General features: G+C 48.8%; 4 protein-coding genes across 6 annotated transcripts; 3 read left to right on the top strand and 1 right to left on the bottom strand.

The window, feature by feature from the left end:
- The first annotated feature begins 2,060 nt into the window (after positions 1–2,060).
- On the top strand, positions 2,061–6,935 carry LOC102721548 (histone-lysine N-methyltransferase SUVR4-like). 3 transcript variants are annotated; one of them, XM_006653863.3, is made up of 8 exons: positions 2,066–2,407; positions 2,485–3,031; positions 3,914–4,935; positions 5,052–5,317; positions 5,419–5,485; positions 5,607–5,657; positions 6,444–6,537; positions 6,659–6,935. In XM_006653863.3, the coding sequence occupies exons 1-8, from the start codon at positions 2,222–2,224 to the stop codon at positions 6,685–6,687; spliced, it is 2,262 nt and encodes a 753-aa protein (XP_006653926.1). In that variant the 5' UTR covers positions 2,066–2,221; the 3' UTR covers positions 6,688–6,935. The 3 variants fall into 3 exon arrangements, with proteins under 3 accessions (XP_015692153.1, XP_006653926.1, XP_015692152.1); XM_015836666.2 differs by lacking the exon at positions 5,419–5,485; XM_015836667.2 differs by lacking the exons at positions 5,419–5,485; positions 6,659–6,935 and having other exon boundaries at positions 2,061–2,407; positions 5,052–5,193; positions 6,444–6,531.
- A 1,437-nt stretch (positions 6,936–8,372) lies between these two features.
- Positions 8,373–10,705, top strand: LOC102721835 (ABC transporter G family member 5). Its single transcript, XM_006653864.2, has one exon. The coding sequence runs from the start codon at positions 8,400–8,402 to the stop codon at positions 10,332–10,334; it is 1,935 nt and encodes a 644-aa protein (XP_006653927.2). The 5' UTR covers positions 8,373–8,399; the 3' UTR covers positions 10,335–10,705.
- A 2,271-nt stretch (positions 10,706–12,976) lies between these two features.
- LOC102713267 lies at positions 12,977–15,132 on the bottom strand. Its single transcript, XM_006653027.3, has 7 exons — positions 14,945–15,132; positions 14,715–14,844; positions 14,479–14,646; positions 14,325–14,371; positions 13,500–13,659; positions 13,355–13,418; positions 12,977–13,276 (listed from the first exon to the last, which is right to left on the bottom strand). The coding sequence occupies exons 1-7, from the start codon at positions 15,110–15,112 to the stop codon at positions 13,225–13,227; spliced, it is 789 nt and encodes a 262-aa protein (XP_006653090.2). The 5' UTR covers positions 15,113–15,132; the 3' UTR covers positions 12,977–13,224.
- An 87-nt stretch (positions 15,133–15,219) lies between these two features.
- LOC107303973 (acyl-coenzyme A thioesterase 13-like) lies at positions 15,220–16,103 on the top strand. The gene is made up of 3 exons (XM_015835852.2): positions 15,220–15,397; positions 15,485–15,634; positions 15,747–16,103. Exons 1-3 carry the CDS (start codon positions 15,239–15,241, stop codon positions 15,885–15,887), a joined length of 450 nt encoding a protein of 149 aa, XP_015691338.1. The 5' UTR covers positions 15,220–15,238; the 3' UTR covers positions 15,888–16,103.
- The last annotated feature ends 10,836 nt before the right edge of the window (positions 16,104–26,939 follow it).

Raw genomic sequence — 26,939 nt, 5'->3', positions numbered from 1 at the left:
ATTTTGCGAAGGTTTTACAACAACAGGACAGAAAAAACTTTGAAGGGAAATGGCAAAAAAATAACTTTGCGCAGGAAACGTGCTGGATGGGCCTCGAATCCCCACCATACCTTAATCTGGCGTATTGGACCAACTCGGCCATTAGATGATCTTAACGATTAACGATGTTATAAAATTTGCAGTATTTGACGATTTTCTTTTAACTGATGAGTTAAGGGGTGGAGGTTTTTACCTGTGTGCCATTAAAAAAGATGATGTTGGCCTCTGTGCCACTAAAAAGTTCGGTCCTACCTTTATGCCATCATCGAACTTTATCATGCTCTCCACGTCATTCCGTCCATGTTCCGGTAGAGTTTCACCATTTGACAACTTCTGACATGTGGACCCAGACTAAAAAAATGTTCATCTTACCCTCTTAGGCGCTGGCATAGTGGGCCTCAAATCCCGGTGACGGCGACCATGGTCTCCTCCTCCCTCCTCTCCTCCCCCAAACCTTGCTGCTCCTCCACGAACCGCGCCTCCACCCCGCTCCGCCCTAGCGCGCTCCTCTCCTCCCGAGTCACCGCCCACCCTAGGGCTCCACGCCGCCACCGCGCCATCGCCTTCGCCTGCCCCGTCCAGGCCTACATGGAGGCGCCGCACCGGCCGGAGTATGTCCCTAACCGCATCGACGACCCCAACTACGTCCGCATCTTCGACACCACCCTCCGCGATGGGGAGTAGTCCCCCAGGGCCACCATGACCAGCGTCGAGAAGCTCATCATCGTGCGCCAGCTCGCCCGCCTCGGTGTTGACATCATCGAGGCGAGGTTCCCGACCTCCTCCCCCAACGACCTCGACGCGGTGCGCTCCATCGCCATCAAGGTGGGGAACACACCCATCGGGGAGGACGGCCACGTGCCCGTCATCTGCGGCCTCTCGCGATGCAACAAGCGAGACATTGACGCCGCCTGGGAGGCCGTGTGGCATGCACGGCGGCCACGTATCCACACATTCATCGCCACCAGCGAGATCCATATGCAACACAAGCTGAGGAAGACACCCGAGCAGGTGGTGGCTATTGCGAACTCATGAAACAGGTCCATTAAACTTTAGTGAGGTGGCGTTGATCTTGAGGTGACCTGGTGTAGACTTAGTATCAAGTACTGGATTTACTTTGGTATGTATATGGAAAGTACTATACTTTGGTATGTATATGGAAAGTACTATGAAGACCATATATTGAGTACATAATCCTTGTACTGCTGAGAGATATCGTATATTGAATACATCCACCCTTTACTGCTAAGAGAAAAGATTGTTGACAATGTCAACATTTTATTAAGTAATTTTATCAGTAAATTATAGAGAATGCTAGTTGGTAGCTATTGAAATTTTATGGGTCTGTGAAACGTGGTCATCTTATTTGCAAACAAAAAATAATTTATGAATGAAACTTTTATATACATGTGTTCTTAAGCAAAGGCTAAAAAATAAACTATAATAAAAAACCCTCAAAATAACTCTAAATTTAATGTTGAAACCCTAAAAACATAGGCATGTATACTCCCTCCAAATGGCATATAGGAAAACCAACTTGCCAATATTGCATCTCAACCCTAAGGGCAACTGCCTCATTTTAATCAACCGTTAGTACCAAAAACGGACGGAATGGTGTGGAGGACGCGATAAAATTCGACGATGGCATAGAGGGAGGACCGAACTTTTTAGTGGCACAGAGACCGGCACCATCTTTTTTTTATGGCGCACAGCTAAAAACCTCTAAGAGCATCCCAGCAGCTCATCTAAACTTGGTCATCCATATCTTCATTTGAATGATCATCTAAAATATTTTCATCCTTCATATTCTTTTGTACTCCAGCAGATCATTTATATATGACATCCTCTATATCTATTTAGAGGATTGGAGAGAAAACATTTAACTATAGAGTTTCTTTCTCCTAATATGGATGACATCCAAAAATAGATGATGAGATAGATATTCTGCTGAAACTCAATTTTAACTCTTCATCCTTTATTTCTATGATAGAGGATGAAATAGATGAGTGTTGGGGATGGCAAGGGCGACACCGGCCTTTCCGTTCCCCGAGTCCCACTTTTCCCCACGAGAAGCCCGTTGAGCAGAAGAAGAAGACTCATGGCGATGGCACCCAAAACCCTAGCAATGCCCTAGACTTGACTAGATAGCGGAAGCCTGAAGGAAGGAAGGAAGGTGGGAGGTATGGGTTCGAAATCCAACACGGAGAGGGCGAGGAGGGCGCTGGACGCCATGAAGCAGCTGGGTTTCTCCAAGAAGGAGGCCACTCCTGTCCTCAAGAACCTCCTCAGGCTCTTCGGCAACAACTGGGAGCCCATCGAGGATGAGTGCTACCGCGCCCTCGCCGACGCCATCCTCGACCGCCACCAGGTGAGATGCGATGCCTATTTCGACTGACCCTTGTACTATCTATCAGATTTGACTAACTTGCTGCCGTGGGGGTTCAGGAGACCGCGCCCCAAGCCGCCGATATTGGGGATCAGGAGGACCGGGAGCTTGGCGGCTGCAGTGCCACGCCGGACGAAGCCGTCTGTGGTGGTTCGCGTGTTGCGGATAACGATACCGACGAACCTCTCACCAAGAAGCCAAGGACCAACTCAACTGATTTAGTGACGCGCCAGAGGGGCACCTCTCATCATCCTCAATCGCCGCATCCATCCCTTGCGGATGACCAAGATGCTACTGCCGCTATCTCACCCCAAGCCCATGGTGGATCTCCTCAATTCCGTCCACAAACCAAGGCCTCCGTACGACTTTCTGTTACAGCACCCAAGAGGCCAAGACAAATGATGGATGAAGATTTCCAACACACTGCATTCCTCAAGGAGCCTAAGCCTGAACCCGATATGGACGCCAGACAAGGCGCCGCTGTTACATCAGACTGCCCAAATTCCCAACCTGGCCTAATCGACTATCCGCTCAATGCCAGCTCCTCAAGGGTCACACTTCCTCTGGCATTGCCTCCACCTGATCAAAATGTTCCACAGATTTCAGGTTTTCTTACACAATTTTAATTGATTCTTCCATTTTTGTCATGCCTTAGATAATAGGTGTCATAGGTGGTCATTACTTCTATGTTTACATTATGCATTTTGCTTTTTGTTGGTTTGGCATTTTAATTAGAGTGTCAGGATGTAATTTAACTGGCCAGTTTGTGTGGCCATTAATTATAGGGGTGTTTGGATCCTAGCTTAAATTTGCTAAGCTAGCTTTCGCTCACACAAGATTGGTAACGTTGATTGTGCACAATCTCTCTCTCTATGCACTTGCTTGTCTGTGCAGGAGAGCCAGCTTGCCTCTCCGTGTGCGGTGATGACTGCTGTCATTGGCTATCTTGCCATCCAGTCTGAGGTAGCTGACCTTGCTTAGTGAGGCTATAACTTTGCTAGACTGCTAGCTGCCTAGCCATAGTCCATAGATCCAAGTGCACTGTGCACCCTATATTTTAAGAAAAAATGTTTGGTGCCTATTATGTTGAAAACATATCTTGGGGCATTCAGTTGGTTACTTGGTTTACTCCTCTCATCCTCTTAAAAGTCCTAGACTAAAGTAGGCCGTATGCCTTTCCATATCTATTCTTTGCCACAATATAAAACATAACCTTTTTATTCGATCAGTTCATTCTTATATTTTATTCTTCTCGCCTTTCTTCCAAAGCTCTGTTCACTCAATAACTTTTTAATTGATCAGTCCAGTCTCATATTTTATTCTTCTAGCTTTTTGTGTTTATAAAAAATCCTTCCAAAGCTCTGCTCGCAATCTTTGTTCAATATCTTAGTGTGATATTTTTTCATGGGACATCTCCAATTGTTTGATGAAACATATGAATAGTGTGCTTATTCTGGTTGGACTCATTTAGCTACGAACTTTATATAGGTCTGAAAAAAGGGACAATTCAGTCTTGTTGCATGGTGAACACTGGGAAAGGATCTTCAGTTGAAAGCATGCAGGAAGCAGCTTGTTTGAATATTAATGTAGCATCATCCACTATGGGTGAGGTCAAAATGTCACTAAAATGCAGTGCTGTCCCAAAGTTCCGCATGCCTTCTTTAGAAGCAGTTTTCAAGATGGTGGAGGATAAATATCTTCACTCATACAAGATTCTGCCTCCTGAATTTTCTATTGGTAGCCTTATGAATGAGATATGCCAGTGTGTTGTACAACTAGGGAGCGATCATACTGCGGAACATAACACAGAATCAGAAATTGCTGGCAATGGGAGAAGCTCACAAAACGAGTCAATAACAGGTAACATTCCATTTGTGAAGCCAATAGCATGTGAGAATGCTGGAAACAGGAAATGTAAATCTGCAGGAGAATCATTTATTGTGGAAGGCTCAGGGAATTCAACTATTGCTAACCAGCAGCCTCATTTGGCACTTGCCAACTTGAAGCCTATCCATGATGTAACTGATATATCCAAGGGAGAAGAGAGAGTGAGGATATCAGTGGTCAATGAATTTGCAAGTGAGAAATGTCCGCCTTCCTTTTATTATATACGAGGGAACCTTGTTTTTCAAAATGCTTATGTAAACATCTCCGTCGCAAGAATTGGTGATGAAGATTGTTGTGCTGATTGCTTTGGTAACTGCTTGTCTGCACCTATACCATGTGCTTGCGCAAGAGAAACTGGGGGTGAATATGCATATACAGTAGAAGGTTTGGTTAGGAAAACATTCCTTGATGAATGTGTCTCTATGAATCGTTTTCCAGAAAAACATCACAAGTTTTTCTGTACAACATCTTGCCCATTTGAGAGATCTAGGAATGAATCTTCACCAGAGCCTTGCAGAGGGCACCTTGCTAGGAAGTTTATCAAGGAATGCTGGAGTAAATGTGGTTGTAACATGCAATGTGGTAACCGTGTGGTTCAACGTGGCATCACATGCAATCTGCAGGTAGTATTTAATGCTTTTGTGACTTGTATTGGTATGTATGTTATACTTAGCACTAGCAATGTGCAAATCGTACTAATGCTGAATGGTTGGATTACTGTCAATTTGAACTTCCACAGGTATTTTTCTCAGGAGAAGGGAAGGGTTGGGGTCTTCGCACTCTTGATGAACTACCAAAAGGAGCCTTTGTTTGTGAATATGTTGGAGAAGTATTAACAAACACAGAACTGCATGAAAGGACACTTCAAAACATGAGCAATGGTAGGCACACCTTCCCTGTTCTTTTGGATGCTGATTGGGGTTCTGAAGGTGTAATGAAAGATGAGGAAGCTTTATCCCTGGATTCAACATTTTATGGGAATGTTGGGAGATTTATCAACCATAGGTGTGCTCTTGTTCTTTTGAAATTAATAACTAATGACAACAACAAAAATTTGCTTATATGTACCCACTTGTGATTTCTCTGTTTGAACACTTCATACATAGATGCTTTGATGCGAACTTAGTTGAGATTCCTGTTGAAGTGGAGACGCCTGATCATCATTATTATCATGTAGGTCCTCTTAGCTACTGAAAATTATGTATATGCATGTTAGGTTCCTGAAAAAAACCATATGATCGACATGCCATGTTCATGATATTTTCTATTCTGTTTTCCTGGGGGGGTTACGCAGCTTGCATTATTCACAACCAAGAAGGTGGAGCCATTTGAGGAGCTCACATGGGTAAGTCTTGCATATTTACTTCTGAATATTACTGCAGCATGTACTTTGTGCAAATGCCCAAATAAATGTGTTTCCTGCAAACAATGCACAATATATGTGAATAATTCTCTAGAAAGACCGAGCTTTAGCTGTTGCAACCTCTCCTTACTGTCCTTTGAGGCTTCTCTGATGTAAGTCTTGCATATTTACTTCTCAATATTGCTGCAGCATGTTCTTTGTTCAAATGCTCAAACAAATGTGTTTCTTAAAGAAACTCTTCCTGCAAACAATGAATGATTTATGTTAAGTACTTCTCTAGAAAGACCAAGCTTTAGCTGTTGCATCCTCTCCTTACTGTCCTTTGAAGCTTCTCTAATGTAATTCTTGGGTAATGCCCTTTCTAACACCTCTTCACATGCTTACAATGCAAATGCTAATCTCACAAGTTATGTGATTTACATATTTCATCTAGTTAGTCATGCTGTCTCGTCATCATTTCTTGGTTCAGTTATGATGGATGATCATTCGGGAAAATAAAACCTTTATCCTGCATTAGTGTTTGAATGACTCATGCCAGATTTTTAGTAATTGTGTGTCAACATTGTATAGCAGTATCTGCTGGCTAATTCATCCTCTTCCCAGTGAAGTAAAATAGTATCATCTTCTAGCCTCCCTTTTCCCCTGTTGCGTTTTTTGCATAACGCCTTTGAGTTTAAGGGGTCCAAGCCTGGAGCTGCTATAAAGGTGACACCTATTAAGATGTCCATGCAAGATGTTCCTCTTTACGTGTTATGTTTTTGGTTTCAGGATTATGGTATTGATTTTGATGATGGCAAAGATCCTGCCAAAGCATTTCAATGTCTATGTGGAAGCAGATATTGCCGCGGTACAAGGCATCCGAGTATGTTCTCCTTGCTTGGTTTAAAATCATTTGCTTCAGAAACTGCATGCCGGATTGTTCAGCATCCCCATTTTGCATATTTATTGGGAGTGAGTGATTTGTTTTCGAATGCCTTTTGCAGGGAAACGAGGGAAAGCTGCCGCAAAATGATCGAGGGAGATTTAGTAGAAGATTCGGTGTACTAAACTAATATCGTAGTTTAGCTACTACAATCCAGTCTCTGTTTAAAACGAGAACGATGCTTTTGGCTTGTAAAATGCTGCCGAGACAACCAGGTACCTATCCTTAGGGCATCAAGTGCTTATGTGGTGATTACGTTAAATGGAGCTTTCTTCACACACCTTATCTCAACCTATCACAAATATTATCTATTTACTTTTTCTCACATGCGTTCTATTCTAAATGAATCGCAATTTTATTTTAATCATTCTCATATAATTTCTTTCTTAATACTCATTCCTACATCTATATAGTTACATTCGAAACGGGAAGTATTAGAGCCTAATGGCATATCGTGAGTTCGTGGCAGGGCCCCCATGTCCAACCGTCCAAGCACCGCCAGATAATTTTCTCTTCCGTTTAGCCCACAGCCCCACAAATCCAAGACGGCTCTTTCCGGCCACGAATTTGATCCGATCGATCGATTGCCTCCCTCCCTCCCATCCCACCTGCAGCTATCTAGGCTTGGCTAGGCCGTCACCTCCAAACTTCCATATCCCACCCTTGGTATTCCAACTAGAAGCTTCTAAGACTATCTCCACCATGCAAGATTACAACTTCCCGGCGTGAGGTGTTTTTTTTTCCCTTTTCCCTTGTTAACTGTATAGGGTTTTTACTTCTTTTTAATTAAAATATAATTGACAATTCAATTTAGAAAAAAAAATACAATTTCCTTGTGTGCCAGTTTTTCGACTAAATAATTTCATCTGAAAAGATGATAAAACGATCATTGCGTGCATGCTGGAAAAATCAACGTTGAAAAAATCTTGACCAAACTGAACAATACCCCACTGATGAAGTGGTAGCAAGCAAAGAACGATTGAGAACGATTGAGGATAAGCAGGCAGATGCATGGTGCAGGTGGCTGGCTGGTAGGCGGTAGACGAACGGGGACGGGGAGGAAAAACAGCAATGGGGCCGGTCACGGGTCGCTGGAGGGATGCGGCACGAACTATACATAACATACATACACTGCGCCACAAGACAAAAGCATCGCTGGGCTGCTTCGCTAGTACCTACTGTTCATTAATTATATATAAGCTGGCTGGCTGATCGCTCGAATAATAGGAGACGAGTACGGAGTACAAAGTACCAACCAACCATATTACCAAGGCCCTTTTAACTCTTTGAAAGAAAGAAAGAAAGTAAGGCAAAATCAAAAGGGTCGTCTATTGATCATCTATTGATCAAATGTTTGAAAATTTAACTTCATCAATTAAATTCAGTCATTTTTATTAGATGATAATTTGAAAGCATACATATAAGTCAAAAATCCCATACATGCCTTTCTCTTAACCTCACATGCATTGCACGTGCATTTGACAGAAAAACAAAAAATCAAACATTTCCATAGCAAAAGTAAAATCAAAAAAGTTAGAACGAACCAACTTCCAGGCAGCACGCACGCACAGCTCAGACACAACACAAGAACCAATAATACGATTTGCAACGCACGCGTGGGAGGAAAAGCAGCATGTGAAGCTAACCGACGACGTCATGTGACTCCTTCCTTGGCTGCGCCTGCGCGCTCCGCTGATACCCAACCAGAAACTGCCGGATTACTAGCTACTCTTATACTATCGCTTAGCTTCCTATCGTCACTCTGTGTGCACTTCCGCCCGAGAAGAAGCTCGCCTCCCTACATGGCCATGGCGATGGCCACAGAGAAAGGCCGCGGCTGCGAGGTGGAGGTGGAGGCAAGAGGCATCAACCACCACATCCCCATCGCGCACTCTAGTCTCATGATGAAAATATGGAGCAGGGACGAGGCCGACGAAGGCGACCAACACCTCCACCCGACCCGCCACGTTCTCCGCAACGTCTCCTGCCGCGCCCGCCCCGGCGAGCTCCTCGCCATCGTCGGCCCCAGCGGCGCCGGCAAGTCCACCCTGCTCGAGATCCTCGCCGGCCGCCTCCACCCCTCGTCGCCTCCCGATCTGCTCCTCAACGGCGCCCCCGCCACCAGCGCCGACCTGCGCCGCGTCTCCGCCTACGTAACCCAGCGCGACGTCCTCTTCCCTCTCCTCACCGTGCGCGAGACGCTGCACTTCAGCGCCCGCCTCCGCCTCGGCACGCGCGTCTCGCCCAAGGACATCGATGCGCTCATCGATGACCTCACCCTCGCCCGCGTCGCCGCAACCAGGGTCAAGGACCTCTCAGGCGGCGAGCGACGCCGCGTCTCCATCGGCGTCGAGGCCGTCCACGACCCCGCGGTGCTCATCCTCGACGAGCCCACCTCCGGCCTCGACAGCGCCTCCGCGCTGCAGATCGTCGGCGCGCTCCGCGCCATGGCCGAGACGCGCCGCCGCACGGTACTGCTCAGCATCCACCAGCCAGGCGCGCGTATTGTAAAGATGTTCGACTCCGTCCTCCTGCTCGCCGGTGGCTGCGTCCTCCACCATGGCACCGTCGATGCCCTCCGCTCAATGCTCGCCTCCGCGGGTCTCACGCTTCCCCCGCACGTCGACACTGTCGAGTTCTCCATCGACAACGTGGACGCACTCCGGCGCCGGACCGCCGGTGAACAGGCCACCCAACCGGCAGCGCAGCTCCCGCCGGCCCGCGACCGGTGCACGCTGCAGCAGCTGTTCCAGCAGCACAAGGTGGCCGACGAGGACACGCTGCGCATGGACATGGACAGCAGTAACACTAGGGTGCGGGCGAGCAGCCGGTACGCCAACTGTTGGGCGCGCGAGGTGGGCGTGCTATCGCAACGCTTCTTCAAGAACGTGGCGCGGACGCGGCAGCTCTTCGCGTGCCGCACGGTGTGCATGCTGGTGGCCGGCCTTGCGCTGGGCTCCATTTTCTACGACCTGGGCGAGGAGAAGGTGGCGGAGCGCGTCGGCCTCTTCGCCTTCCTCCTCACCTTCCTGCTGTCGTCGACCACGGAGGCGCTGCCCATCTTCCTGCAGGAGCGGGAGATCCTGGCAAAGGAGACGTCGTCGGGAGCGTACCGCGTGTCGTCGTACGCCGTGGCCAACGCGGTAGTGTTCCTGCCGTTCCAGCTGGCGCTGGCCGTGGTGTTCGCGGCGCCGGTGTACTGGCTGGCGGGGCTCCGGCGCACGGCGGCGGCGTTCGGGTACTTCGTGGTGCTGGTGTGGCTGATCCTGTACACAGCGAACTCGGTGGTGGTGTGCTTTGCGGCTGCGGCGCCGGACTTCGTGGTGGGGAATGCGGCGATCCAGGGGGTGATGGGATCATTTTTCCTCTTCTCCGGCTACTTCATCACGCGGGCGGCGATGCCGGCGTGCTGGGTGTTCATGCACTACCTGTCGCTGTTCAAGTGGCCGTTCGAGGCGCTGCTGGTGAACGAGTTCGCGGGAGGGGAAAGGTGCGTGGCGCGGGTGCTCGGCGCGTGTGTGGCCACCGGAGACGAGGTGCTGCGCCGGGAGGGACTCGGCGAGGAGTGCCGATGGCGCAACGTGGGCGTCATGGTGGGCTTCGTGGCGGCCTACAGGGTGCTGGGATACGCCGTGCTGAGGGCAAGGTGCAGCCTCGCGCTCAGGCCAGCAGCACGCCGACGGGGCCTCATCAGCCTCCGGAGCATCCCCGGATCGTCTTCGTCGCCTACCTCCTGACTCGATCTATATCACTGCTCCTGGAAAACCTACTCTACTGTACTAGTGGTATTTAGCTAACACCACCATGGATGTTTCTTCAGTTTTCTCTCTCTCGTCCATGCAGCCTCTACTTCTGTTGTTATACTACTAGTAATATACTCGGGTTTGCATAACTATATAACTATATAATTAACGACGATGGACTGTATGCACGTACCTACAGAGAAAAAATGGTCTTTTAAGAACTCACTCTATCATTTTGCTATTTTTGTGGGAGTGGTGTTTTTTACGCTGGGACCCGGACAGCATAATCACTTTGTCCTTTTCTTCTTCTTTTTTTTAAGATAACTGCTACTGTATTACACTACAAAACCAATAATTACTTAATACTTGCTCCATACTTTAATGAATAATATCATTGGGTTTTTTCACTTGTTTGATTACTCTTCTTATTCAACGAACTTATGGGATTATCATTTATTACTAAATGTTTTTTAATTACAACTTATATTTCCATATATCTACACATCTTTTTAAATAAAGCTATGACAATCAAAATACAGGGTACTATGATTCGGAAGAATAGGTTCGTGCACACTAGCTGAGTACTCGTATAGGGAGTTTATCTTATTTGATTTGGATTAGAGACCAAATTTGGGTAGTGATTAAGGGCATGTTTAGTAGGCCCCACCTCTTAATTTAACTCAAGAGCTGTCAAGCTTCTTGGACCTATTTTTATCCCTCTAGTTTATTTTTTTCGATCACTCTTAACCATCTACGCTTATTTTGGGTGAAACCGTTTACCTTTTCCTTATCACCTAAACACCTACTCTTATTTGGGATAAAACTGATACTCCAACTCCAGAAAAGATGGAGCTGGAGCTAAAGACATACCAAGCAGTCCTTAATTGGTAGGTTTATCCTTTGCTCCCAGGTGATATCTGCAGAGCGGTGGATGGGCCACAAGTACTCGATGTTAAATTTCTATGAAACGTATTTTGATTTTAAAATGTTAAAAATTATAGGTTTTGTTCAATAAATAGCCAAATAACAGGTAGAGATATCACAAAATGTAGCTTATAGCAGTGTGTTCTATGACAAATCAATTATCACTGTTTAATATGAAGAATTTCAAAATAGAACTTTGCAAAAATCAACAAATTGGGGCTTGATCACCAAATCGATGTATAAATAAAGGAAATCTGCAGGAATTTACTTTGCCATGGCTCAGCAATAAAAGGATGACCGCCAAGCTCTCCTCCAAACTTGCTGTAGAGTTGCAACCACAACATTACCAGTTACTATCGGACTACAGTTTACACATGGTTTTTGCAGCAGCAACTCACTATTGCATGCCCTGTTTTAGAAACCAACGAGGATGCACTACTAACCTCCAGTCTCAATCCTGAAAACTGGGTGACAAGTTGACTACTAACCGGGCGATGGCAACACGGACAGCAGACGACCTGCCTGACGATGCATAACAAGTTAGCAACTGTCACAAAGGAAGCGATTGTCTTGGAACGACCATGGAAGGAACAGGTCTTTGCCAGGATGCTCATGCATTCACCCTGTGCCTGCGGTGTTGATGGTGGAGCTGCTGCTAGGAGGAAGAAAACATTTCCAGGTTCAACTTTCGCTGCTGTGGTTTAAGGGAAGAACATGTTATTGTCAGTCAATACAGATGGAGATGGTGGTTCCATGAAAACATAGCTGCTGAAATGGAAAATGAATATCGCAATATAGTGAGCAATACCATGCCAAGTGACATGATGAAACAAGGACAGTAGCTACAGCAGGTATCTGTAGGTTGAAGCAGAACAATGAGTCAAGCAATTCCATAATTATAGAAGCATTCATCATGGAGTTTATTTGTCTTAACAAACCATAACACCCAATTTAGTTGGTCCATGCAACAATTCATGCATAACAGCAGGCAAAGAAATGCAAGCGGCGGATAAACAGGAAAGTGAAACGATCAAATGAAGTGAAAAATAATAATACACTAAGACATTGCTTTTGTTATACCTCTTATTAAATATATAATATAAGATGGTGTCCTTTAATCAATGGGCCGCTGTTACACATTACTCGAACCCACAAAGGATAAACTATAAAATGAAGCATGGTCTTCCAGAAGAAAATTTTCTTTATGTATAGTTAGCTGATACATTCTGTTCACAGATATGCCATTCATAGATATGCCAAGGTATTGATGCTTTTATAAATGATCTTGTGATGGTATCATGCTACAATCAAGACCAATTAGGCCACGCTCGATATTGTGGGTGTAAGTTAACTTACATCTACCACGGAATAAATTAGTATATGATTAATTAATTGTTAATTATTAAAAAAATATAAAATAGATTAATATGATTTTTTAAAACAACTTTCCTATAGAAAATTTTTGCAAAAAATACACATGTTTAGTAGTTCGGAAAGCGTGTGCGTGAAAAGCGAGGGGATAAGTTAACTTAGAGGGGCACGAACTCGGCCTTAACCCTCACTCCCAATCAGCTCTAATGTATATGACTCTATGAATATAGGCATTTCCTCACTGCAAGAAATTAAACCAGTAAACTGTATAACCCAAAGCCAGCAAACGTAAGCTAAAAGTAAGTTTCTTAGTATCATTAAAAAACCTTATCTATCTGCAATACAATAACTAATAATTTTGAAAAAGTAGTACTGGATCAGCTAAAAGACAAATGATAAATACACTTGGCTTAGCCAAATAGGTAAAAAGAAGAAAAATGAGGTGCGTAATCAAAAGTTGAACAGGATTTGTGACAAATTCATTAGCTTGATCTCACATGTTTGATGCAATGACCGCAAAACTAACAGAGCACATACTCATGCTTTAGAAGTTTATATATAATCAATACATAGAAGAAGCAATTTCTAACTATTCTTCAACATTTTCTTCGGTATCTTGCAACAAAGCTCCTCGTCTTGCCCTGAAGAACAATAGCATGAGTCAGCCATAGTCTACAAACAGATACATTAAAATTTTCAAGCGATTCAAGAAAACCGACCTTCGAGATACAGGGGCTATTCTCTTCGTGGCTTTAGCTGGAGGAAGTTTGATAGGTGAAACTACTGCAGGTTTGCAATTTCATTAGCTGACGAAACACGGTATTGTTCTTTGTTTCAATGCTGCATGGGAATAAGCATGGTCACCTGGCATTTGCTGCTCAGCTGGAACAATAACCTGATCGGAGCCCTGAGCCACACCAGACACGCCTGGAAACTGATTGGCCACCAGCTTTGGCTTTGTTGCCTTTCTTTTGTCTAGAAAAGAAAGAGCTTCTAGCTGTTTTTGCATTATTTCATTCTTTTCCTGTGAAATCAAACAGTATTACTAACATCGTGCAATACAATTTAAATATCCAAATATTGCAACAAAAAAATCGTCAGAAATTAGCAATTGCTTTGCTACACAAAAACATGAGAAAGATTCAATTAATCAGAGCAAGCAAGCAGCACCAGACAATGAACCTAAGTGGATCATCTCCTGGTACACTAGGCCAATACAGAGAATAAGGATACTGGAGCTTTCATGGCTCGAAAGGTTTCAGGAAAAGAACGATTAATGAAATTAAGCATTTATATATAGTAAACATCCACCAATCAATTTCTAGTATATCAAAAACTATGTTGGCATCCTTTTGAACTTTAAAGTTGCATGACTTGCGCTGCGACAAGTTAAGAACCCAGACAGTTAACAATGGTTTGACATTATGACGATAAGAAAATGTAGATTTAAAAATGTACTCCCTCTGTTTCACATTGTATGACTTTTTAGCTATTCCTAAATACATCTATTAATCAATGTATAGTAGTTGTATATATGTCTAGATTCATTAGCATCCATATGAATCTATGCAATACTAAAAAGTCTTACGTTGTGAAACGGAGGTAGTGGCTTTATAGTTCCATTCATGCTAATGTGCTCATCAGGCAACGGAAACACTCGTTAACAAGTCAGGAGTTACAGAAAACTACTTTTTCGGACGATAGACTCTCCATCAGTTGTGATGCTCGCTCCCGTTCTGAAAAAGAAGGGATGTCAATGTTTCAGAAACAAACGTGGGCACCAAATACTACTACGTAGTAGTAGAGAGTGAGTATGTGATAAGAAGGTGCAAGTGCGTAGGACCTCTGGATGCATGGTCCTGCGTAGTCCTATAAGCGGCATAAAGTGATAGGGAGAAATTGGCAATGACATCGTTCACGGCGGAGGCAGTAACTCTGTGGAGAGAGATGGTGATGCGAGGTAGCCCCTTTGCCTTTGTAGCGACAAGATTGACACGATCAAGAGCTGTATCTGCAGGAGGATAGGAAGATGGCATTGTCAATTGGCAATGATATACTAAATGGAGAGAGAAAGCGTACCGGAGGGCAGGTTGTGGTGGTGGGGGGCGGGACTGGCAGCGAAGAGGAGCTTCACTTCCCCAGAGGAGAGGCAGGATTTGAGGTATTCCAGAAAGTCAGACCATGAGCCGCCGATCCCTACGTCGTCTCTCTGCACGGGGAACGATGGTGGTGATGGAATATTGGAACAGACTGACTAGGGTTCCGGTATGGGGAGAAACAGAAATAGAGGGCGGGCGGAGGAGGGTTACTAGGTCATCGATGTCGGAGACGGAGAGGGAGCGGTCCCAGGCGAGGGAGTGGAGGTCAGTGGCGACGAGGCGGAGGGATAGAGCCTGGGAGTGGGCGTGGAAGAGGAGGGGTCGCAGCGGCGGCTCCGGCGGCTTGGCCTCGCCGAAGACGGAGCCGAAGGCATCCATAATTTTTATTTTATTTTTTTGTTGACTGGCTGTCTTGTGGGCCCATCAAGTCAGGGTCGTCCCCCGCGACCTCGACCGAGAGGTATTGTGGGAAGGAAGGAAGGAACAGGGAAGAAGAGAAGGGAGATGGAGGCGGCGCGGCGGGTGCTGGAGCAGGCTGGCGTGGGCGCGGCTGACGCGCTGCCCTCCGGGTTCTACGACGCCTTTGTGCTCCGGGGCATCCGCGTGGAGGCCGCGGAGCCGGGCCGCCTCCTCTGCCGCTTCACCGTCCCCTCGCGACTCCTGGTATCTCCTTCTCGTATCTCCTCCTTGGTCGCATCGGAATCGGATCGATTTGCATCTTCTGAGATCATACGTGATGGTGATTTGAAGAACTCGGGTGGGTTCCTGCACGGCGGCGCCACGGCCTCGCTCATTCACCTCGTCGCCTCCGCTGCCTTCCACACCACCTCCACCTCCTCCAGCTCTTCGGCTTCGCCCCTGGAGATGAACATCTCCTACTTGGATGCTGCCTTCCCCGATGTACGTCTCCATCGTAAATAAATTGAATCGTTGTTACTGCTGCCATTCCCAGTCCCACAACTGATTCATTCAGATCTATTGCTACATGCAACTAATTCCAATTCATTCTCAGGAAGAGATTGAGATCGAAGCAAAGGTTCTGCGCGCAGGCAAGGCAGTGGGGGTAGCGGTGGTGGAACTCAAGAAGAAATCGGGCAAACTCATAGCTCAAGCGCGCTATTCCAACTACCTTGCGCCATCTAGTAAACTGTAATTTGTTCCCTCGTTTTTCTGGTAAAAATACAAAACAAAACAGCTCTACCTGCTCCATCCGTCTTTCTATCGGCAGTATATACGGGTCTGTTCGTTGCTCGTATGATCCTAGTCTGATCCGTATTCTCTAGTCTAGCTGCTCTCATCTTGGCTAGAGTCATGTAATTGGTTGTGTTTGATTGTCTGGAAGTCATGTAATTGGTCGTGTTTGGTTCTCTGTATGAATTTGTCATGAATGATCTAAGACTGTCACACCCGGAGTTTCGTCCTAAGCCTAAATCGTAAAAAAAAAATCCGTAAATAACAATTGGCTTAATTAACTCAGTAAAAATCCCTCTAAAAGGAATTAACTCAATTAAATCGTGGCTCGCAAATCGACTAACAGGATTTAAATTCAAATTGCAGAAGTATAAAATTCGGCCAAACAAATTAATTTAAAACTCGGCAAAAGTGGGGTTTTCCTTTTTCTCTCCTTTTTCCTTTCTTTTTCCCTTCCTTCTCAAATTGGGCCGAAGTCCAATTTTCCTCCCTCTCTTTTTCCTTTTTCTTTTTCTTTTTCTTTTCCTTCCCGGGCCGGCCCAGCCGAGCCGACCCGTCTTCCCGCTCGGCCGGCCCAGCCGAGCCGGCCCGTCTTCCCGCTCGGCCGGCCCAGCCGAGCCGGCCTCCTTCCGCCCGCCGCGCGCGCCCCCGCCTGGGCCGCGGCTTCGGCCCAGCTCGCCGCGTCGCCCGCGCCGCGAGTCCGCGCCGCCTCCCTCCTCTCTCCCGCGCCACTGACAGGTGGGGCCCACCTGTCAGTGACTGCTTCGCCGCTCGCTCGCGCCGCGTCCGAGCCGAACTCCGCGCCGCCGCCGCAACCGCCGCCGCCGCATCCGCCGCCGCCGAGACCGCGTCGTCGCCGACTCGGTCTCCAACCTCCGCCCGCCCTAGCCGGTCGCCGCCACCCTATAAATCCCCTCCGCCGCCGCGCCGTCGCTCGCTTTCCATCGTCGCTCGAGTCGCCGCCGCGCTGCCGCCGTTCGCCGCCACCGCGCAATCTCGTCGCCCGTCGCCGGTCGTCGCCGCTCTGTTGCGTCACCACCTCCGTCCCTCTGTCGCCGACTTGTTGCCGCCCTCGCCGTCACCAGGGAGCCTCCTCGGCGCCGCGCGTTCCCTCGTCGCCCGGCCGCCGCCGCGTCTCGCCCGTCGCTGCCGCCGATCGATCTCCACCACCACCACCGATCTCCCGCACCCGCCCGCGTCGCCACCTTCGCCTCGGTCTCGCCGACCCGTCCGCACCCTCGCCGCCGCCGGTGAGCCTCCGCACCCACCTCCCCTCTTTCTCCCCCTTTCCGGCCGACCGCCGCCGAGTCGCGTGCCGTCGCCGGACGAGGCCGAAGCCCGCCGCTCCCGTCGGTCACCGTGGTCGTCGTCGCCTCCGCGTCGCTGACGTCTGGCCGCCGTCTCTTGCGCCCACGTGTGCCGCGCTGCCGCCGCTCGCCAGTCGCCGTCGCCGCTGTTCTGCCGGGTTGCGCCCGTGCGTCGCCGCCCCGGTCGTCGTCGCCGTCGCGCCGTCGCCGCTCGCCGGTCGTCGCCGTCGCCGTCGCGTCGCCGTCGCCGTGCGCCGCCGCCGCCGCGTCGCCCGCCGCTCCCGCCGGTCGCCGCCGTCCGCCGAGCCGCGCGTTCGGTCCCCAGCTCTCTGTTCCCTCTCGCTGACGAGTGGGTCCCACCCGTCAGTCGCTCCTCGCGCCCGCCTCCTCTCTCCTCCCGTGGGTCCCGCGTGTCAGTCTCTGTTTCCCTCTCTCTCTCACCGACAGGTGGTCCCCACCTGTCAGCCGTCAGTACCCTCTCTCCTCGCTGACGTCAGCAGCCCCATTAATTGCGCAATAATTGATTTAGGACTTTTCTGTTTAGTTAAAAAACCCAGAAAACTTCTAAAATTCATAAGTAATTCATCTAGTCTCCGTTTAGGTCCATTCAAATTTCATTAAATTCATAAAAATATCAAGAATCCATTAAAAATAGTTTCTTTTGCTGTTTCAGTAGAGTTTGTGCCTGTTTTATTTATTTTTGTGCTTTGTCGCTTAGATTCGGACCCCGCCGAAGAGCCGGTTTACTTCGAGATCGTCGCCGAAGTTCCCCAAGGGCCAGAGCAAGGCAAGTGACACTCATCCTTGAACATATTGAACCCATTATTGCAAATTCCCCGCTTTATTATTTCAAATATGCATTGTTTTAATTAAAGTACTTACTTTATGCTATTTTCGGGTAAACCTTATTATTATGCCGTTGTTTATCCAACTTTGTTCATTGCTGGACCAGGGGTAACTTGATTAGAGTCAGGCCTAGGTTAATGCTTAGCCATGCTTAGAACAAATAGCTCATGGGATCACATATAATTATGCTTAATTCTGGATAGCCGAGATAATGATTCACTACCCGGTTCGGGTTAATGTCAACTAAAATATTGATAATGGTGGGCTGTGGGTGCATGGTTTTGAGAGTCGCACCCATGGCGATTAAGGACCGGTTCACGGGAAACCCTGGAAGTAAATAAGTGCTAACCACATGCCGAAATGGGTAAGGTGGGATTTGAAGCATGACTTCGAACTATTTGACGTACCCAGGCAAGGGTAGGCGTGATGGAGTATGGACGGGCAATCGTGGTGTAACGAAAGCTTCTCCTGCTTCCGGATCTACTGAGGCACAAGAGGGGACTGCCCGACTTGGTGTAAAGGAGGGGGTGAAACCTGAAGTGTGGTACGATTAAATAGGGAGGGTTGTGTAACGGGTCCTATCACGGTCTCCTTTCCGGTATGCCGTGGTGGTATGTCGGCGCACGTTCAAGTGTAGTGGAGTCGTGTCTTGTGGGTACAGTAGTACACCTCTGATCAGAGTATAAACTATTCGAATAGCCGTGCCCACGGTTACGGGCGAACTCCCAGCTTCACTGTGATTAGTGAACCCTAATAACTTGAGTAAAATCTGGTATCACTTGGGACTACTGCAACGTGGTGTAACGTTGGGTAGTGGTTGGGCCTGTCGCAACGTGGTGTAACGTTGGGTAGTGGTTGAGCCCGGAGGTGCAAGGTGTCGCACGACGGCAAGGAAGCGAACCCGTGGACCGCCGAGAGTTCAGTCTTACCCCAGTGCCCCGGATGGATCAGGACCCCTGATGCAGATAGTGCCAACCTCTCCGACCCCAGTGCCCGAGGAAGGTGTCTTCCCGTTCAACGCAGCAAGGAACCGCAACAGGGTCGTCGCGGTCTCTAGCAGCAGTGAGTCCGCTTCTGGTGAAGACGAAGATGGTCTCCCTAGCAACTCAAGAAGCCGCTCTGAAGACGAGGAAGAAGATCCGTCCCCTGTCGTCGATCGTCGCTCTCCTTCCGTGCCCTAGACGCCGCCCTTAGCTTCGTTTTAGTCGTTGTGTGCTAGCTTTGGTGTGTTAGTTTTGCTTCGCTTGGGGCTAGTGGTGAACCATAGCAGTAGTGGGGTTATGGTTGTACCGCCAGGAGTTGTGTGGTTTTTAAGTGTGTTTCTTAAGCAAGACAATTACAGTTCACTAATTAAATAAAGCCCCTGTTTGCTTAGTCGTTCCTTTTTCTTCTTTCTCTCTCTGTTCCTCCCGCCCCGCAGATGGTGAACACCCGCCACGGCAACCGCGACACCGACCAGTCCAGCACCGGAGGACCGCCCCCGCCGCCCCCGCCGCCCCCACCAGAGAACCCGTCGCTTGCCCAGGTTCTTGCTAACCAGACGCAGATGCTCTCTTGGACGATGCAGCAGATGCAACAGCAACAGCAGCAGCACCAACAACTGCTACAGCAGCTTCTAAATCAAAGTCAGAATAACCAGCAACAGCAGGGACCACCCCCAGTGCAGTCCAAGTTACCGGAGTTCCTCCGTGTTCGTCCCCCAACTTTCTCAAGCACCACCAACCCCATGGAGGCAAGTGATTGGCTCCATGCTATCGAGAAGAAGCTCAACTTATTGCAGTGCACTGACCAAGAGAAGGTTTCCTTCGCCGCACATCAACTGATGGGTCCCGCCTCTGCTTGGTGGGATAATTTCCTGGCTACCCGCACTGCTACCACAGAAGTGACTTGGGCGGAGTTCTGTCTTAACTTCCGCAAGGCCCATATTCCCGACGGGATAGTCACCCAGAGGAAGCGTGAGTTCCGCGCTTTGCAGCAAGGTACCAAGACGGTGACTGAGTACCTTCATGAGTTCAATCGCCTAGCGCGATACGCTCCTGAGGATGTCCGCACCGACGCCGAAAGGCAAGAAAAGTTCCTCGGAGGCTTGGATGATGAACTGAAGAAGCAGTTGCTTTCGGGCGACTATGCTGATTTTGAGAAACTAGTGGACAAGGCCATCCGCCAAGAGGACCAGCACCTCCAGATGGACAAGAAGAGGAAGGCTTCGCAGTTCAGGTCTAACCAGCCGCCTCCTCAGAAGCCCCGATTCCACACCGGCCCCTATCCTCAGAATCAACAACACGGGCAATCAACCTTCATTGTCTGCCAACATCGTCCTTACAATCCCAACAACTTCTCCAGTGGTTCGTCCCAGCGTGCTCCTACTCAGCGTACTCTTCCTGCACCAGCTCCCCGGCAACAAAATGCTCCTCCACCGACAGCTCAACCTCCTCCAGCCAGGAAGGATGCAGGTGCAAAGCCTGGGGTGTGCTACAACTGTGGCGACCCAGGTCACTTTGCTGACAAGTGCCCGAAGCCGAAGCGCGGTGGGCAAAGGTTTGTGCAAGCTCGCGTGAATCACGTCACCGCCGAAGAAGCACAGGCTGCGCCAGAAGTAATACTGGGTACGTTTCCTGTCAACTCCGTACCTGCTACAGTACTTTTTGATTCTGGTGCTACACACTCTTTTATTTCAAGGAAGTTTGTGGGAATGCTTGGGTTAAAAAGGGAAAAGTTAAGAGACCCGATGCGGGTTAATACTCCAGGGCATAGTATGTTTTCGGACCTTTATAGCCCTGTTGTGCCCATAGAAATCCAAGGGACACCCTTTCTAGCCAATCTCATCCTTCTCGAATCTAAAGACCTAGATGTCATTTTGGGAATGGACTGGCTTACCAAGCATCAAGGAGTGATTGATTGTGCCAAGCGTACAATCACCTTGACCAGTGAAGAGGGTAAAGTGGTGACTTATCAGTCGCTGGAGTCAGTGTCAACCAGGACTTGTTTAAATCAGATGGAAGCCGAAGAACAACCCTCGGAAAAAGACAAAGACCCAAAGAAGTTGGAAGACATACCAGTGGTTTGTGAGTATCCAGAGGTGTTTCCAGATGATCTCACAACGATGCCGCCAGAAAAAGAGATCGAGTTCCGTATCGACTTGGTACCCGGAACCGCTCCGATCTATAAGAGACCCTATAGGATGGCCGCCAAGGAGATGGCAGAAGTGAAGAAGCAAGTGGATGAACAGCTTCAGAAAGGTTACATCCGACCGAGTACCTCGCCTTGGGGTGCCCCGGTTATTTTTGTTGAGAAGAAGGACAAAACTAAGAGAATGTGTGTGGACTATCGTGCTTTGAACGATGTCACTATCAAGAATAAGTATCCTCTGCCAAGGATTGATGACCTATTTGATCAGTTGAAGGGAGCCAGAGTTTTCTCCAAGATCGATTTGAGATCAGGGTATCACCAGTTGAGAATTCGGGAAGAAGATATCCCTAAGACGGCATTCACTACTCGCTATGGCTTGTATGAGTGTACGGTAATGTCGTTTGGACTTACTAATGCCCCGGCATTCTTCATGAATCTCATGAATAAGGTGTTCATGGAATACCTGGATAAGTTTGTGGTTGTCTTCATCGACGACATTCTTATCTACTCCAAGTCAGAAGAAGAGCACGAGCAACATTTGCGGATTGTGCTAGAAAAGCTAAGGGAACACCAGTTGTATGCCAAGTTCAGCAAGTGTGATTTTTGGCTGCATGAAGTGAAGTTCCTTGGCCATGTGATCAATGCCCAAGGTGTAGCCGTAGACCCCAGTAATGTGGAGTCAGTGATCAAGTGGACCCCGCCTAAGACGGTTTCCCAAATCAGGAGTTTCTTAGGACTTGCGGGCTATTACCGCCGGTTCATTGAGAATTTCTCAAAGATAGCCAAGCCAATGACACAGTTGTTGAAAAAGGAAGAGAAGTTCAGGTGGTCAAGTGAGTGCGATAGGAGTTTTGAAGAGCTCAAGCAAAGGTTGGTTTCGGCTCCCGTGTTGGTTTTGCCGGATCAAACGAAGGACTTCCAGGTTTACTGTGACGCATCCAGATCAGGACTGGGATGTGTGCTAATGCAAGAAGGAAAGGTGGTTGCTTACGCCTCTCGTCAGTTGAGACCACATGAGGGTAACTACCCGACTCACGACTTGGAATTAGCAGCTGTAGTGCATGCCCTAAAGATTTGGCGACACTACTTGATCGGTAACAAGTGTGAAGTGTATACGGATCATAAGAGTTTGAAGTATATCTTTACACAACCGGATTTGAATCTCCGTCAGCGAAGATGGTTGGAATTGATCAAGGATTATGATCTAAGTATCCACTACCATCCAGGCAAAGCGAATGTGGTTGCAGATGCCTTGAGCCGGAAGAATTACTGCAACGCTGCGATGTCAACAGAAGTTTGTGAGCAGTTGCAACAGGAGTTTGAACGACTAAATTTGGGTTTAGTCGAAGAAGGTTTTGTGGCAGCCCTAGAAGTGCAGCCCACTTTGGTGGATCAAGTACGCCAATCCCAAGTAAATGACCCGGAGATAGCCGAACTAAAGAAAAATATGCGAGTTGGTAAGGCTCGAGATTTTTCAGAAGATGAACATGGAACAATCTGGATGGGAAACAGGTTGTGCGTACCAGATAACAAGGAGTTGAAGGAGTTGATACTCCAAGAAGCTCATCAAACCCAGTACTCTATTCACCCTGGGAGTACTAAGATGTATCAGGACCTCAAAGAAAAGTTTTGGTGGGTTAGTATGAAGAGAGAGATTGCAGAATACGTCGCCTTGTGCGATGTTTGTCAACGAGTCAAAGCAGAACACCAAAGGCCAGCAGGACTATTGCAACCTCTCCAGATTCCAGAACGGAAATGGGAAGAAATCGGGATGGATTTCATCACTGGTTTACCAAGAACTGCCGCTGGTCATGACTCGATTTGGGTAATTGTTGATCGATTGACAAAGGTCGCTCATTTCATACCAGTTCACACTACCTACTCAGGGAAAAGGTTAGCCGAGATTTACTTGGCTAGGATCATGTGTTTACATGGAGTACCGAAGAAGATCGTTTCTGACCGTGGGAGTCAGTTTACTTCAAAGTTTTGGCAGAAGCTACAGGAAGAATTGGGAACCCGACTGAACTTCAGTACAGCTTATCATCCCCAGACAGATGGTCAGACAGAGAGGGTAAACCAGATTCTTGAAGATATGCTCAGAGCTTGCGCTCTCGACTTTGGTGGAACGTGGGATAAGAATCTACCGTATGCAGAGTTCTCATATAACAACAGTTATCAAGCCAGTCTGCAGATGGCACCTTTTGAAGCATTGTATGGGCGAAAGTGTCGTACACCCCTCTTCTGGGATCAAACAGGAGAACGTCAAGTTTTTGGGACTGAAGTTTTAAGCCAAGCGGAAGAAAAGGTCAGAATAATCCGTGAAAGGTTGAAAACGGCCCAAACCAGACAGAAGAGTTATGCGGATAATCGTCGAAGGGACTTAGCCTTCGAAGCAGGAGACTATGTGTACCTCCGCGTCACACCTTTGCGAGGAGTGCACCGGTTTCAGACCAAAGGAAAATTGGCACCACGTTTCGTGGGACCATACCGGATAGTGGAACGCAGGGGAGAGGTTGCGTATCAGTTGGAACTCCCCGCTAACATGGCCGGAATCCATGACGTGTTCCATGTGTCGCAGCTCAAGAAGTGTCTCCGTGTGCCTGAGGAACAGACCAACTCCGAGCACATCGATCTGCAGGAAGATCTAACTTATGTGGAGAAGCCAGCACGGATTCTAGAAACTAGTGAAAGGAAGACTCGGAACCGTGTGATCAGATTCTGCAGAGTTCAGTGGAGTCACCACCCAGAAGAAGAAGCAACATGGGAAAGAGAAGATGAGCTCAAGGCCGCCCATCCGCACCTCTTCGCCAGTGCCTCCGAATCTCGGGGTCGAGATTCCGTTTAAGGGGGGTAGGTTTGTCACACCCGGAGTTTCGTCCTAAGCCTAAATCGTAAAAAAAAATCCGTAAATAACAATTGGCTTAATTAACTCAGGAAAAATCCCTCTAAAAGGAATTAACTCAATTAAATCGTGGCTCGCAAATCGACTAACAGGATTTAAATTCAAATTGCAGAAGTATAAAATTCGGCCAAACAAATTAATTTAAAACTCGGCAAAAGTGGGGTTTTCCTTTTTCTCTCCTTTTTCCTTTCTTTTTCCCTTCCTTCTCAAATTGGGCCGAAGTCCAATTTTCCTCCCTCTCTTTTTCCTTTTTCTTTTTCTTTTTCTTTTCCTTCCCGGGCCGGCCCAGCCGAGCCGGCCCGTCTTCCCGCTCGGCCGGCCCAGCCGAGCCGGCCTCCTTCCGCCCGCCGCGCGCGCCCCCGCCTGGGCCGCGGCTTCGGCCCAGCTCGCCGTGTCGCCCGCGCCGCGAGTCCGCGCCGCCTCCCTCCTCTCTCCCGCGCCACTGACAGGTGGGGCCCACCTGTCAGTGACTGCTTCGCCGCTCGCCCGCGCCGCGTCCGAGCCGAACTCCGCGCCGCCGCCGCAACCGCCGCCGCCGCATCCGCCGCCGCCGAGACCGCGTCGTCGCCGACTCGGTCTCCAACCTCCGCCCGCCCTAGCCGGTCGCCGCCACCCTATAAATCCCCTCCGCCGCCGCGCCGTCGCTCGCTTTCCATCGTCGCTCGAGTCGCCGCCGCGCTGCCGCCGTTCGCCGCCACCGCGCAATCTCGTCGCCCGTCGCCGGTCGTCGCCGCTCTGTTGCGTCACCACCTCCGTCCCTCTGTCGCCGACTTGTTGCCGCCCTCGCCGTCACCAGGGAGCCTCCTCGGCGCCGCGCGTTCCCTCGTCGCCCGGCCGCCGCCGCGTCTCGCCCGTCGCTGCCGCCGATCGATCTCCACCACCACCACCGATCTCCCGCACCCGCCCGCGTCGCCACCTTCGCCTCGGTCTCGCCGACCCGTCCGCACCCTCGCCGCCGCCGGTGAGCCTCCGCACCCACCTCCCCTCTTTCTCCCCCTTTCCGGCCGACCGCCGCCGAGTCGCGTGCCGTCGCCGGACGAGGCCGAAGCCCGCCGCTCCCGTCGGTCACCGTGGTCGTCGTCGCCTCCGCGTCGCTGACGTCTGGCCGCCGTCTCTTGCGCCCACGTGTGCCGCGCTGCCGCCGCTCGCCAGTCGCCGTCGCCGCTGTTCTGCCGGGTTGCGCCCGTGCGTCGCCGCCCCGGTCGTCGTCGCCGTCGCGCCGTCGCCGTGCGCCGCCGCCGCCGCGTCGCCCGCCGCTCCCGCCGGTCGCCGCCGTCCGCCGAGCCGCGCGTTCGGTCCCCAGCTCTCTGTTCCCTCTCGCTGACGAGTGGGTCCCACCCGTCAGTCGCTCCTCGCGCCCGCCTCCTCTCTCCTCCCGTGGGTCCCGCGTGTCAGTCTCTGTTTCCCTCTCTCTCTCACCGACAGGTGGTCCCCACCTGTCAGCCGTCAGTACCCTCTCTCCTCGCTGACGTCAGCAGCCCCATTAATTGCGCAATAATTGATTTAGGACTTTTCTGTTTAGTTAAAAAACCCAGAAAACTTCTAAAATTCATAAGTAATTCATCTAGTCTCCGTTTAGGTCCATTCAAATTTCATTAAATTCATAAAAATATCAAGAATCCATTAAAAATAGTTTCTTTTGCTGTTTCAGTAGAGTTTGTGCCTGTTTTATTTATTTTTGTGCTTTGTCGCTTAGATTCGGACCCCGCCGAAGAGCCGGTTTACTTCGAGATCGTCGCCGAAGTTCCCCAAGGGCCAGAGCAAGGCAAGTGACACTCATCCTTGAACATATTGAACCCATTATTGCAAATTCCCCGCTTTATTATTTCAAATATGCATTGTTTTAATTAAAGTACTTACTTTATGCTATTTTCGGGTAAACCTTATTATTATGCCGTTGTTTATCCAACTTTGTTCATTGCTGGACCAGGGGTAACTTGATTAGAGTCAGGCCTAGGTTAATGCTTAGCCATGCTTAGAACAAATAGCTCATGGGATCACATATAATTATGCTTAATTCTGGATAGCCGAGATAATGATTCACTACCCGGTTCGGGTTAATGTCAACTAAAATATTGATAATGGTGGGCTGTGGGTGCATGGTTTTGAGAGTCGCACCCATGGCGATTAAGGACCGGTTCACGGGAAACCCTGGAAGTAAATAAGTGCTAACCACATGCCGAAATGGGTAAGGTGGGATTTGAAGCATGACTTCGAACTATTTGACGTACCCAGGCAAGGGTAGGCGTGATGGAGTATGGACGGGCAATCGTGGTGTAACGAAAGCTTCTCCTGCTTCCGGATCTACTGAGGCACAAGAGGGGACTGCCCGACTTGGTGTAAAGGAGGGGGTGAAACCTGAAGTGTGGTACGATTAAATAGGGAGGGTTGTGTAACGGGTCCTATCACGGTCTCCTTTCCGGTATGCCGTGGTGGTATGTCGGCGCACGTTCAAGTGTAGTGGAGTCGTGTCTTGTGGGTACAGTAGTACACCTCTGATCAGAGTATAAACTATTCGAATAGCCGTGCCCACGGTTACGGGCGAACTCCCAGCTTCACTGTGATTAGTGAACCCTAATAACTTGAGTAAAATCTGGTATCACTTGGGACTACTGCAACGTGGTGTAACGTTGGGTAGTGGTTGGGCCTGTCGCAACGTGGTGTAACGTTGGACAGTGTTGTGGTATTTTACAACTGTTTACCTATTTATGCTTCACTGTATTTAATTACCTTTATTCTTTAAGCTCTGTTATTTATTTAAATTGCTGCTTTATCGCAACTAACCCGAGCCTGTCCTTGTTAATCCCTATGCATCATTTGTTTTCCCCTT

This window comes from Oryza brachyantha, chromosome 4 (genome assembly GCF_000231095.2).
Source record: "Oryza brachyantha chromosome 4, ObraRS2, whole genome shotgun sequence".
Classification (NCBI taxonomy): Eukaryota; Viridiplantae; Streptophyta; class Magnoliopsida; order Poales; family Poaceae; genus Oryza; species Oryza brachyantha.
Note: the sequence above shows the minus strand (reverse complement) of the source record. Positions and strands in the feature narration are given on the sequence as shown.